The sequence below is a fragment of the Panthera onca genome, chromosome C1 (assembly GCF_046562875.1).
Source record: "Panthera onca isolate mPanOnc1 chromosome C1, mPanOnc1 haplotype 2, whole genome shotgun sequence".
NCBI lineage: Eukaryota > Metazoa > Chordata > Mammalia > Carnivora > Felidae > Panthera > Panthera onca.
This window is the reverse complement of record NC_138346.1, coordinates 144,285,603-144,300,354: the sequence shown is the minus strand read 5'-3', so window position 1 is coordinate 144,300,354 and position 14,752 is coordinate 144,285,603. Positions and strand designations below refer to the sequence as shown.

General features: G+C 36.0%; 1 protein-coding gene and 1 pseudogene across 8 annotated transcripts in view; one reads left to right on the top strand and one right to left on the bottom strand.

Moving 5' to 3' along the window:
- Positions 1-14,752, bottom strand: part of HFM1 (helicase for meiosis 1) — a 92,107-nt gene that overhangs the window by 24,732 nt on the left and 52,623 nt on the right. For 7 of the 8 annotated variants that reach the window (XM_078451685.2, XM_078451686.2, XM_060624944.3 and 4 more), the window contains exons 29-30: positions 14,619-14,722; positions 13,867-14,013 (exon numbers count right to left, since the gene is read on the bottom strand). In XM_078451685.2, coding sequence (XP_078307811.1) covers positions 13,867-14,013; positions 14,619-14,722 — 251 coding nt within the window. The remainder of the gene's footprint in view (positions 1-13,866; positions 14,014-14,618; positions 14,723-14,752) is intronic. The other variant, XM_078451684.2, reaches the window with a different exon arrangement.
- LOC132672672 (homeobox protein NANOG-like) lies at positions 5,265-6,148 on the top strand (annotated as a pseudogene).

The window sequence follows — 14,752 nt, the reverse complement described above, 5'->3', positions numbered from 1 at the left end:
CGCCCCTTAAACGTTTATTCATTTTTTTGAGAGAGAGCGCAAGCGCGAGTTGGGAAGAAGCAGAGAGAGACAAACACAATCAGAAGCAGACTCCAAGCTCTGGGCTGTCAGCATAGAGCCCAATGTGGGGCTCGAACTCATGAACCATGAGATAATGACCTGAGCTGAAGTCAGCCACTTAACTGACTGAGCCACCCAGGCGCCTCTGAAAGCATTTTTAAATTAAGTGATAAACTAATGTATTAGAGTATGTACTATCTTTACTATCATTACTTAAAGATTATACAAGTAACTATAAAATTAAAATTGTTCAGAGTGCTATGAAGGAGAGGGACACAATGCTATATGACGACAGGAGGCACTGTTCTGGTTAGGGGATGTCTTGGAAGGCTTTCCTAAGAAGCAACAACTGCGTTGAGGATTAAAAAAAAGAATGGGAGTTAAGAAGGCAGAGGTAGGAGAAAGAGTACTTCAGGCAGAGAGGATGGCATATGCAAAAGCCCTATGACAAGGGAAAGCATGGCATATCATAAAAATTGAAAGGTCAGTGTGGCTGATGCTTAGCATCTAAGAGAGAGTACACAAAATGAGATTAGTGGAGAAAGGTCAGGCTATATTTGTAGGAGAATGGTTCTACCATGGTACCCTGGCAATTCCAGGTCTCCACATAGGCCACATAGGTAAGACTCAATCATTTTCAGAATGCCTTCTGATCCTCTTTGGGATATTTCTAGATAGGCAGTCTTGTAAGGAGGTGTTAAAAACCATTTCTCATCTGCCTCCTTAGCTTGCAAGAGGCTCCATATCTTCATGAGACTGCCATGAAGCAGTTTCCCGTCCACCTCTGGTTCCACTAAGGCACTGGACTTTCAACCTTGCGTCTTGCAAGGTACAGGTGCAGCCTATGGTTGATGTCTCAAAAATAAAGCAAACCACCATTTCTGTCATCTGGTCCTTCCAGTTCAGTGTTATCCTGTGGGGTTAGGAATGTAAGCACTTGAGAACATTATGATCTTGTTTTGATGTCTATGTAAATAATACACTACCTAGATCCATTTAGGTTTCTTATGTCCTTACCAGGCAATTCTATGGAGGTGGGGTGAGATTACCTAGCGGCTGCCACCCTACTGCTGCTTAGGAACTGACCGAACACGTCCCAGTATGGAACCTTGTAGGGATGTTAATGATTTGGATCTTTTATTCTAAGACCTATGGGGAGTTACTACAAAGCTTCAACCTAGGAAGGGACACAATTGAATCTGCATTTTGAAAAAAGGCTACCATAGGAGTCTAGGCAAAAGGAAAAAAAAAATGATGGTAACTCAATCTAGAGTGGTGGTAGTAGTAGAGTCAGAATGGACTGATTTAAGAGCTATACAGAAAGTAAAAATATTTTTAATACAGAACCAAGTGAAATGCTTTTCTTTCTTAAGCAGCACATTGTTTTCTCTCAAGTTTTACTGCCTTTCTTTTAGTCTAGCAATAGCTAAAGTTTTTTTTTTTAAGTGTATTTGATATTTTAAAGACAAAGACAAATACATGGAAACACCAGCCATTTATTCTCCCCCTCATAGATACCTCCTTCCTTGAGCCTTATATCTTCCTCCTAATGCAATCTAGGCCTGTCCTATAGTTGTCATCCAGGAACTTCCTTTCATTTAGCTTCTTGACTGAATCCAATATTCTTGGACTCTTTAACTTTTTTTTAAGTTTATTTTGAGAGAGAGAGAGAGAGAGAGAGAGAGAGAGCAAAAGCAGGTGAGGGGCAGAGAGAAGGAGAGAGAGAATCTCAAGCAAGGTCCATGCCATCAGGGCAGAGCCCGATGCAGGGCTCGAACCCACAAGACATGAGATCATGACCTGAGCCGAGATCAAGAGTTGGACGCTTAACTGACTGAGCTACCCAGGCACCCCTCTTTGACTTTTTCTTTCTTGGTTAACTGCTTGGTTAACTGCTTGTGCTCATCGTCAAGCAACTGCTTTGGAAAAGATGTTTATGAGTTAAACATTCCAAATCCTTGAATGTATTAAGGATTCACACTTACTAGTTTGGCTGGGTATAGAACACAGGGTTGAAAATCATTTCCCCCTGGATTTTTAAGTCTATTAAATTTTCTACCATCCAGTGCTGCTGATAAAGATTAATAAAATTTCAATTTTTGTTCCCTGGAAGTATTTATGATTTATCCATGATGTTCTAAAATGTTGCAATTATTCCCCCTTCGTAGATATTCTTTCATTTATCCTAACTAGCACTGAGTAAGCCTTTTTGATCTGCAGATTTATATCTCCAAGTGTAGGAAATTTTCATAAATTATTTCTGATTTGTTCGTTCTTTCTGGAACAGTTATTAGTCAGCTATCAGACTCTTATATTTCCCTTTATCTCCTACACTTTCTGTCTCATCTTTTTGCTTTCATTTAGATCATACTGACTTTATCTTCTGGTTTACTTCCCTGTGTTCACTGTTATTTTCTAATTGTTCTCCCTCCCTCCCCATGGCATCCTATTCTGTTTCATGTTTGCAATTAAATCTTTAATTTCTCTGATGTTACTAATTTGTTCATATGATGTTTTATTACATTCCTGAATTATCCTGTTCTTTTATCCATTTTTGGTTTACTTATTTTGGGCTTTCTTTCATATACTCCAGATTTTCCTCAAATGTCTCATCTTTAGTTATCTGCCTATAAGGCAGTCCTATTATATCTCCATTTCACAGATGAGAAAAGTAGTTCATACATAGATTAAGTAATATGTTCAAGACTACCCAGATAATAAATATCAAATCTGAGATTCTAACTAAGGTAGTTTAATTCCAGAGCCTTATCTCTCAACCAATCTGCCTCCCTAGTTATATACTAGCTACCTTAGTTCTTCCCCAAATAATGCATTTAATTTATTTAGTAAAGAAACAGAAGAAGGGGCACCTGGGTGGCTCAGTCAGTTGAGCGTCCGACTTCAGCTCAGGTCATGATCTCATAGTTCATGAGTTCAAGCCCCACATCGGGGCTCTGTGCTGACAGCTCAGAGCCTGGAGCCTGCTTCTGATTGTGTCTCCCTCTCTCTGCCCCTCCCTTGCTCATGCTCTGTCTCTCTCAAAGATGAATAAATGTTAACAAAAATTTTTTTTAGGAATAGAAGGAGCTGGAGATGGGAAAAGTAAGAGGAAGTGCCTTATAGCTTGTTGTTTTGCAATAAGGGATAAGGAACTGCTTTCGTCTCTTAATCCAAGGACTCCTAATAGATGTATTTCTAAATGTCACCACAAGATGGTGCAAAATGACTACACATATTTACTCCCAGTGGTTAAAAACCACCATTTGGGAGCTGAATTTTAGAGATTCTGGAGAATCCCAAAAAATTCAAGGCAGAGTTGGCAAATCTTGTCAGGAATAAGGACTGTATACAAATTTCTTTATAGAATATTAGCACATGGATGTTAATTATCTAAGGGAGAAAAACTTTATTTCTGTTAGAAATGGTACTTAGAAACTGTAAGTGCTCCCCCATCCCCACCCCACCTCCCATATCCTGAGAATTGTCTGAATTTGTCTTGTTAGCAAATATAAACTTAAGCTTACAGAGATTGATAATTGGAAAAATTAATTAGGTTCTCAAAGAAAACTGACCTATGCTGTACTCAGGTATAATTTAAAGAGACCCATAACTCCATCACTATAATAATCTGAAATACATACATTTTCACAGATTTGTCACATATGAATTTACATGTTTTTAAACCTCTAATTCTAAGTAAAGTAAAATAAATTTATTTAAAACATAAATTTATTAATGTCAACTAGAACAGTATTTAAGGAAAATATTTAAAATGACTTTAAGACAGGGCGCCTGGGTGGCTGTCGGTTAAGCATCCAACTTCCGCTCAGGTCATTATCTCACAGTTCATGGGTTTGAGCCCTGCGTTGGGCTCTGTGCTGATAGTTCAGAGCCTGGAGCCTGCTTCTGACTCTGTGTCTCCCTCTCTCTCTGCCCCTTCCATGCTCATGCTCTGTCTCTGTCTCTGAATAATAAATAAAAGTTTTTAAAAAAGTTAGAAAATAAAATAAAATGACTTTAAGAGATCAATAAGGGTTGGTGGGGCAAGGGTTAGTTGCTTGAAAAAAAAATCTTAAGGAAAACTGATAATAGTAGGCACATAATCCCTGATGCACTTAGCTTCACATCCTAATTATAAATTTAATAAGTGGTCTGTGCCTAAGCTACTGAAGTTAGTATTTCTAAAAGAATATTACTTTGACTTTTGCAGTTTCTGATTTATGCTAAGCAGATTTATGTACTTTATGACTTCACTTTTTAAATGAGAACATCTCCTCTTAATTTTTTGTCAAATCTTATACTATCATCTTGTTATTTATCAGGAAAAGGTTAACACTATGAATTGGAGTCCTTGGTTTTGCAATTTAATGTATTTATACACCAAAAGGTATAAAGAACAACTAAATGCATTTTGACTAGCATTTAAATCTGCATACTTTCAGTGCTCAGGCATTTGTTTTATCCTTGCATTTTTCAAATATATTAAATTTTCAACTCAGAATGGCATAGTAAATGCAAATGAATTTATTAGTGTCAAATCAATTTTCTTCAAATTAAACAAAGTCCATACTTCTTATTATGAATCTATTTAAAGAAGAAGAAGTTTAAATGCTTAAACCTCGTATATTAAGAATTGACCTGGGGCGCCTAGGTGGCTTAGTCGCTTAAGCATCCAACTGTGGATTGTGATCAGGTCAAGATCTCCTGGTTGTGAGATTGAGCCCTGAGTCGGGTTCTGCTCTGCAATGGGTCTGGAGCCTGCTTGGGGTTCTCTCTCTCTCCCTCTCCCATTACCCCTCTCCCACTCCCACACAAGTGCATGCTTGCATGCACACACACACTCTCTCTAAATAAGCATTTAAAAAAAAGAATTGACCTGAAAATATTTAAAACTTTTTAAAACCAAAAAGTGTATTTTTCACATTGCTATATCTTAAAAATAGCAAAATTATTTTTCCTTTAACAAAAGAGTTATCTATTGGACTGTAACTATATATGAGAAACTACTGCTAAAAGAATGCTTTTGGGTTTTTTGCTAAATTGGGTTGGGTGGCGCTTGGCTACTTCAGTGGTGATGCCACTTCATCCTGTCTTTCCTGATACTCTCATATCTGGAGATCTTCAGATTTCTTTAAGTTCTTCCATCTAGATACATAAGCCTGTATCTCCCTCTTTTTTTTCTTCTCTACCCTCAGCTCAGCAATATGAGCGTGGATCCAGTTCAGCCCCAATGCCTGCCTTGCCCCGAAGCCCCCAATTCTAGGGAGTCTTCTCCAATGCCTGAGATTTATGGGCCTGAAGAAAATTATGCATCCTTGCAAATGTCATCTGCTGAGACCCTCCCTCACCCCCTCCCCCGGAGATTGTCTCCCTTCTTCCTTCCTCCATGGATCTGCTTATTCAGGACAACCCAGGTTCTTCCACCAGTCCCAGAGTAAAAGTGCTACCCACTTTTGCAGAGATCACGGTGAAGAAGGAAGATCCAGGTCAGGGCAAGAAACAGAAGATAAGAACCATCTTCTCTCAGACCCAGCTATATGTACTCAATGATAGATTTCAGAGACAGAAATATCTCAATCTCCAGCAGATGCAAGAACTTTCCAACATTGTGAACCTTAGCTATAAGCAGGTTAAGATCTGGTTCCAGAACCAGAGAATGAAATGTAAGAGGTGGCAGAAAAACAACTGTCCAGATAATAATAACAGTGTGATTCAGAACAGCTCTGCAACTCCAGAATACCCAGGCTTCTATTCCTATCACCAGGGATACCTGATGAACACTTCTGGAAACCTTCCAATATGGAGCAACCAGACCTGGAACGGCCAGTCGTGGAGCAACCATTCCTGAAACAGTCAGGCATGGTGCCCCCAAGCCTGGAATGACCAGGCCTGGAACAACCAGCTGCATGACTGTGGAGAGGAATCCTTGCAGCCCCAGATCCAGTTCTAGCAAAATTCTGTCAGCAATTTGTAGTCCATCTTAGAAACTGCTCAGGAAAGCCATAGTGTAATACAGCAAACCACTAAGTATTTTAATGTTCAGCAAATAATAGATTTATTCCCAAATACCTCTGAACCTACAGCCTGAAGATGCGAGAGGATGAGTATATTAGCCAATCTCCATTTGGGTGGTGGCTATATTACTTCTCCTAGGATTTGTCTTTTAGGGTCCAGTATCTCTGCCTTGATACTGTTTTTCGTTATGCTTATTCTGTCAATCAAGGGAGTACGGTTGGAGTCTAATCAAAGAGGATTCCATAGCTTTGGCTGCTATGGACAACATGCTAAAAGATGTTTCTGGCTATAGATAACTAGATATAATACTAATTCGGATATCTTTAGGCTCCAGAATTTAACCTCAAGAATAGAAAGTAAAAATACAGAGACATGTGATGAAGGATTATTTGTATTTTCTGAGATTGTGAGGCTTGTTAACAACCTCAGTTGTTAATGGTGGAGGGTTAAGTTATAATGTGTGTCACTGATTTTCTCTGCCCCAACTCCTAACCTGTTCATTATAACCAGTATTTGTAGAAAGCTGTTTTATATTTTAATGTATCATGATAATAGGGCCAGTCTGGCTGGTGGTTTATAGGTTTAAGTACAAATAAATACCCACTTTATCTTAAAAAAAAAAAAAAAAAAGAAAAGAATGCTTTCAAAGACTTACAGGAAGCAGGAAAATAATTTTTAACTATATTATGTAAATTAAGGTGCATACTTCTATTTTTATATGCAGTAGAACCTTTGACTGTAACTTGTTCTGCGAGTGTTCCACAAGACAAGCAAAGATTTCTAATAAATTTTAACTTGATAAATGAGCAATGTCTTGCAATATGAGTAGTACGTGACACTGAATGTCGCATGATCACAACTGAGCCAATGGTTCTCTCTTTCTCTCTCTGCGGGATTGTGGGTGATCATCTCCCATGCTCAGATGCTCAGTCTCAGGTGCACTGTTTGGCAGGAATCAGTGATTTGTTAATACTGTACTGTAGTCAACATCTGTGTGAGCGTATACAATGGCCCCCATGCAGATAAAGGTTGAAAAGAAAGGCAGTGAGAAGGAGATGATTACAGTTGTAGGAAATCATCGAGAAGTACAAATGAGGTATGCAAGTGGCCGAAATTCCAAGATTTTATAAGAGGGTCTACATGTGCATCTCATCTGCAAAGAGGGAGGAGAAAAAGGCAGAGAATCCCTCACTTAAAATGAGACTAGAGAGATGTGTAAAATGTGGTAAGCAGTACAAAATTTTACAGAAAAGCACCCCCTAAGGTTGTATCAGTGCGAGCAATGAATCTGTTTAACGACAACACAATGTCACATTTCCTCCTCAGAAGGAGGCAAAAGTAAGTGTCATTGGATAGGTTCCTTGTTAAAATTGCAGGAAAAGAAAAAGATTCCATTGAGCCAATAGACAGCAATGATTTCATTAGTGACAGTGAAAGTCATCCTACACAAAAACCTTCCTCTCTCTCCTCCCTCACACCAGCCATGAAGGTTTTCAGAGGTTAAGTGCAGGTTGTTTATTTTTCTTTATATTTTGTATTTTCTTTATTATTTTGTATTATATTATAGCATTGTAATCATTTTTATATGACTATTTTTGGGTGGTGGGATGAATCATCTGAGTTTCCATTATTTCTTATGGGGAAATTTGCTTTGATATACAAGTACTTGGGATTACAAGCATGTTTCCAGAAAGAATTATGTGCACAAATCAAGGGTTTACTATAATTGGAATGTTCATAAGATTTGGGATGGTTATGTGTATGTGTATGTGAAGGGTGCATGTGTAAGTGAGTGTGTGTAATAAAACATTATTTGTATGATAGGAAGCATCTTTTATCTGTTTTCCACAGGATTGTTCTAAATATGTGGGGAACTTTTGCCCTCATAAAAGGCTCATGCTTGGGGCACCTGGGTGGCTCAGTCGGTTAAGCATCCGACTTCAGGTCAGGTCATGATCTCACAGTTTGTGAGTCTGAGCCCCGAGTTGGGCTCTATGTTGACAGTTCAGAGCCTGGAGCCTGCTTTGGATTCTGTGTCTCCTTCTCTCTCTGCTCCTCCCCCGCTCATGACCTGTCTCTCTCTCTCTCAAAAATAAATAAAAAAATTTTTTTAAAAAGGCTCAAGCTAGCAGGAAGTATAGTAAACATTCCAACTTCTCACTACATTGTAAGTAACAAACAATTCAAGCTATTTTAAATAAAAACAGCTGGTGAGTGGGGGAAATGTGTTACATGAACATAGATACGTCACAGAATCCAAAGCAGCAATTCAGCTAGGCATCAGAAGGGACTGAAACCAAGAAACTGAAAGTCATCAGAAACCCAGCTCTGGCATTTTTACCTTTGCATCTCTCTGTATCTCTACTTTAGTCTTCTCTTCCATAGTCCAGCTGTCTGTGATCCTGCATGTGGTAAAGGATGGCCAACTGACAGCTCTGAGTTTATACTATCTTTGTGCAGCTCTAATTCTAAATTGTCTTTCTTAAACTGATTTCTGATGCTATAAATGGTATTTTTAAAATTATGATTTCTATCTCTTTTTTGTTTGCTGGTATATGGTAATAATTTTTCAAATTTTTTAGTTGAAATATAATTCATACTATAAATCCACCCTTTTAAGGTGTACAATCCAGTAGGTTTTTAGTATATTCCCAAGGTTGTATACCATTATCAGTATCTAAGTTCAGAACATTATCACTTTAAAAAAAATCACATACCTATTAGTAGTTACTCCTTATTTCTTCCTACCCCACCCTCTGCAACTAATCTGCTTCCTATCTTTATAGATTTATTTATTCTAGACTTTTCATATAAATGGAATCTAACACTATCTGATATTTTTTGAATGGCTTCTCTCATTGGCATAGTGTTTTAGCATTCATCCTTGCATCAGTTTATTCTTTTTTATGGCTGAATATCCCCTTATATAGTTCTAATACAGTTTACTTATCCATTCATCAGTTGATGAACATTCAGTTGTTTCTACTTTTTGGCTATTATGAATAATGTTGCTATAACATTCATGTACTAGTTTTTCTATGTTCTCAATTCTTTCGGAATTATAAACCCAGAAAAGGAATTGCTGGGTCACATGGTAATTCTATGTTTAACTTCTGGAGGAACTGGCAAACTGTCTTCCAAAGCAGCTGCACAAGTTTACATTCCCACTCACAGTGTTATGAGGGTTTCAATATCTCCACATCCTCATCAACACTTATTTTTGTCTGCCTTTTTTTTTTTTTAATTGTCCACCTTTTTGACTAAAGTAGGTGGGAAGTAGTATCACACCGTGGTTGTGATTTGCATTTCCATATTGACTAATGATGTTGAGCAATTTTTCATGTGTGTGTTAGCCATTTGTAGCTCTTCCTTGCACAAATACCTATTCACATCTTTTGACCTGTTTGAATTTGGCTATTTGCTTTTTTATTGTTGAGTTATAAGACTTCTGTATATATAGTAGATACTAGTCTATACATAATTTGCAATCAGATATAATTTGCAAATATTTTTCTCCCATTCTTTAGATTGGCTTTCCACTTTTTTGATAGTATTATTTGAAGCAAAAATGTTTTTAATCTTGATAAAGTCCAATTCATCTTTTTAGCGGCTTGAGCTTCATGTATCATATCTAAGAAACCACTGCCTAATCCAAGGTCATGAAGATACAAACCTATGTTTTCTTCTATGAGTTTCACAATTTTAACTCTTACTTTCAGGTTTTTCACCCATTTTGAGTTAATTTTTATATATGGTATGAAGTATTTATGGTATGAAGTAATACTGTAAATGATATAAAGTAATTACGATATAATTAATGCAATTGAATATCAAGTTGCCTAGCCCTATTTGTTGAAAGCCTATTCTTTCCCCCTTGAATGGTTTGACATCTTTGTCCAAAATCAGTTGACCACCGATGTATGGGTTTATTTCTGTACTCTTAATTATATTTCATTAATCTGTGTCCATTATTATGCCAGTCCCACATTGTCTTGATTACCATAGCTTTGTAATAAGTTTTGAAATCAGGAATTATGTGGGCTCTGTGCTGACAGTGTGGAGCCTGCTTGCGATTCTCTCTTCCTCTTTCTCTGCCCCTCTGCTGCTTTTGCTCCCTCGCTTTCTCTCTCAAAATAAATAAACTTTAAAAAACAAAGAATGTGTGTGGGTGGCTTAGTCTGTTAAGCATCTGACTCTCAATTTCAGCTCATTATGATCTCATGGTTCATGGGTTCAAGCCCATGTTGGGCTCTGTCCCGACAGTGTGGAGCCTGGTTGGGATTCTCTCTCTCCCTCTCTCTCTGCCCATTCTGTGGTTGTGCTCTCTTGCTTTCTCTCTCAAAACACATAAATAAACTTTGAAACCAGGAATTATGAGTTCTCTTTTTTTTTTTCAAGACTGATTGGCTAATTTGGACCCTTACATTCCCATATGAATTTTAAAACCAGCTTATGAATTTCTTCCAAAAGCACAGCTGGGATTTTGACAGAGATGGCACTGAATCTGTGAATTTGGAAAATGTTGCCATCTTAACAATATTAAGACTTCCAATCCATGAACATGGGATATCTTTCCATATATTTAGGTCTTTTTTAACTTCTCTCAATGGTGTTTTGTAGTTTCTGTTCATATCTTAATTTTATTAAATGTATTCTTAAATAATTTATTCTTTTTAATGCTATTGCACAGGTTTTTTAAATATTGACTCTGTATCCAGTGTATTTCTAAACTTCCATGTTAATTCTAACAGTGTGTCTCTAGTCTTTTGGATTTTCTAGATACATAATCATGTTGCTTTCAAGTAATGACAGCTTATTTATTTCTTCCCAATCCTTGCCATTTTTATTTTTTTATTATATAACTGTACTGAGCAGAACTTCTAGCACAATGTTAAATGGAAATTGTAATAGAGAACACTCTTGTATCATTCTCCATCTAAATAGGAAACATTTTAAACTATTTCACTACTGTATATGACATTTGTTACATGTATATATTTTTTAATAAAAATGAGCACTGAATTTTTGTCAAACTTTTCTGATCTCTGTCAAGACCACATGGTTGGTTGGGGGTTTTTTGTTTTGTTCTGTTTTGTTTTTTGCCAGTTAATGTAGTGAAATACACTGATCCATCTTTGAATGCTAAGATACTCTTGCATACATGGAATAAGCCATACTTAATAGTGCTATATTATGCTTTTAAAATATATGGTTGGATTCAACTTGCTAATATTTTGTTAAGAACTTTTGGATGTACATCCATGAGAAAGATTGGTGAATAATTTCCCCCTTTTTTTTAATGTCCTTGCCAGGTTTTGAAATAAAGACCATGTTGGACTTGCTTTAAAAAATTAAAACATTAGAAAATATTCTTTCTTTTCTATTCTCTGAATAAGTTTGGGTAAGTTTGATATTTTTTCCTAAATGTTTGCAGAAATTTACCAGTGAAATCATCTGACCCTTAGGATTTCTTTGTTGAAAGATTTTCAATTGCTTAAATTTCATTACAAGTATCAGACTACTCAAATTTTCTATTTTTAGTGAGGGGTAAGTTTTGCTTCACAAGGATTTATTCATTTTTACCCAAATTATGTCAGACTTATTGGTATAAATTTATTCATAATATCTTTAACTTTTTGATGCCTGTAATGGTATCCCCCTTTTCATTCCTAATATTGTTAATTCATATTTATTTCTTTATCAGTCTTGATAAGGGCTTCTTAAATTTATTCTTTTCAAAGAACCAAATCTTAGCTTTGTTGATTTTTCTGCTGCACATTTGCATTCTATATTTCATTCACTTCTGCTTTTTTTTTAAATAATTTTTTTTAACATTTATTCAGTTTTGAGAGACAGAGAGAGACAGAGTGTGAGCAGCAGAAGAGCAGAGACAGAGGGAGACACAGAATCTGAAGCAGGCTCCAGGCTCTGAGCTGTCAGCACAGAGCCCAGTGTGTGGGGCTGGAACCCATGAACTGTGAGATCATGACCGGAGCCGAAGTCAGAAACCTAACTGACTAAACCACCCAGGTGCCCCTCTCTGCAGTTACTATTTATCATAACTACCAATACTATTCAGAAAGCATAGTTGTTTAGGTTACTTTGGTAGGAGCCATTGCTCTCACATTCCCAGTACCTATTAATTGCTCCCCTTACTGTGCCAAAGCAGTGAACTGGATGCCTCCAGTTAACAACATTCAGTTTTTGCTTTATAGATTTAACTATAGAACCATGTAAATGCTTTACATTACTATAAAAGAAAATTCCTAAAAGTTATTCTAAAAACATAAAATATAAAATAAAACAAGGGCACCTCAGTGACTTCAGTTGGTTAAGCATCCAACTTCGGCTCAGGTCATGATCTCACAGTTCCCGGGTTCAAGCCCCACATCAGGCTCACTGCCGTCAGCACAGAGCCTGCTTTGGATCCTGTGTCCCCCTCTCTCTGCCCCTAACCTGCTTGAGCACACTTTCTCCCTCTCTCAAAAAAATTAACATTAAAAAAATTTTTTTAATAAATAAAATCAAAACAAAATGTATCCAGTTAGTGGCACAGCCACATACAGATCTATTCCAAGTAACTTAAAACACAGTAATTTGATTATACATGCCTAGTGAGTTATATTCTAAGAACAAAAATATCTCCACAAAAATTTTAAGCTATTTTTAACAATTATATTAAGAATGGTAGTTTGGTTTGTTATTCTGAGACTATTTGTTGTGTGTATAATGTGGAATAAAGAAAATGAGTGACATTCCATCATTTCTGGAGTCACTGAGAAGCAAATTTCTCAGCATGGCAAGAAGGATATACTAATAATTGCATTTAAGGATAAACCCTATAGCCCTGAATTTGACTTAGACATTTAAGCATGGGTTACTTATGTATTTTATCTCTAAACACAAACAAAAATCACATATTTCCTAATTCTGTGCATGAAAAAAAAAAGCCAAGAGATAAAGATCACATAATAGCAATGAGCTCCTCTAGCCCACAGACTGTGATCTTGGAAACGTATTTATCACTAAAAGAAACCAAGGATCCTTGGAGAAAAGGCTTATTACAGATTTGGGGCTAGAAATATACATGATAAGTCTGGAATATCATAGCATCCCACACATTAAGGAAGCTCTCAAAAGTACTAGGGACAGACCAAAAGGATTCAGGAGCCAATCTGGTATATCTAGATAGTATTAAGATGATGAAGCTGCACTTATGAGATAATTGTTCTTAAATCCTTACCATTTACAAATATATACTAAGACATTTACAGAGGATATGATAAGATACCTGATTTTCTTCAAACTATAGAAGGGGAAAACTAAAGGGAGGTATAGACAATATAAGCCATGAGTTGATCATTGTTTAAGGTGGGTGATGAGCATATAAAGGTTCATTATACGTGTCTGTTTACTTTTGTGCATAGTTGAAATGTCCCATAATAAAAATTTTTAAGTTTACTGTCATCTGGTTTACCTCATCAAATCTACAGTTTTGTAAATCACTTGCTCTCCCCCAACAATGGCTATAACAATATAGTGGGTATAAAAAAGAGGCACTGTATATCAAAAAACTAGCCAAATAATTTGTGCTACAAATATCACTCCAATATGACAAATATTAATTATAAGAAAGAATTCCTGCTATATATTATTAACTCAATTATTATGAAGCTTAAACATCTAATTCCAGAGTATCCACATCTGAATGGAACAGAACTGTAACACTGATACTCCTCCCTAGCCATAACTTTGCTTTAAGGCAAAACAAGAATAAATATAGCTATTTACCTTTATTGGATCCTGTTATAGTAGATCTATTTGAATGTTTAGAATGGGAAATCTCTGTTTCTGATTTTTTTTGCATAATTATTTGATTTCCAAACCTCTTAGGTCCTAAGTAAAAGACTGTAAATTTCTGCTGTATATCAAGTCCAACTGGAAAAAGGAAAAAAGTATACAAGTACTAATTTAAGTTGTATAAATCTAGCCATGAGACCATCTATTTGTTGTTATTTGTTGGTGAGTTGGTTTCAAGTTTGTATTTAAATTCTAGTTAGGTAACGTACAGTGTAATATTAGTTTCAGGTGTAGAATTTACACACTTACATATGACCCATAGTGCTCATCAGAACAAGTGCCCTCCTTAATACTCATCACCCATTTCTATACCTTTTGAAATGAAAGAGCCAACAAGTCCAGGAAGTAAAAATGTTTTAAAAAAGGCATTAAAAATATAATGAAATTTATACATCTATCATCATAAAAATAAAAATCAAAGTTCCTACAAGTTCAAAATTTATCTTGGAAATTAAAATACCTATAAATGAACAAATAAAATTTTAATTTTGTTATCTTAGTCCACGCTAACCTTTTATATCTCTAAATACATGCAACTTCCCTTAAAATTATTCATAGTATTTAAATGAATTATTTTTACACAATATCATTTAAATTGTTTTTCTGTTTCAGCATGAAAGAAATAATTTTTAAATGCTATCACATGCTTTACATTCATGTGTTCATTACTTCGATGAACTTACCATATTCAGAACTAATTAGATTTATGCTAAGATCTTCAGATTTAAAAGCTCTCCTCACATCAATCTTTTTAGTCCAATTTCCAGCTTTTAGCAAAACAGAATCCCTGAAAAAGAGTAATTTATCATTTAAATAG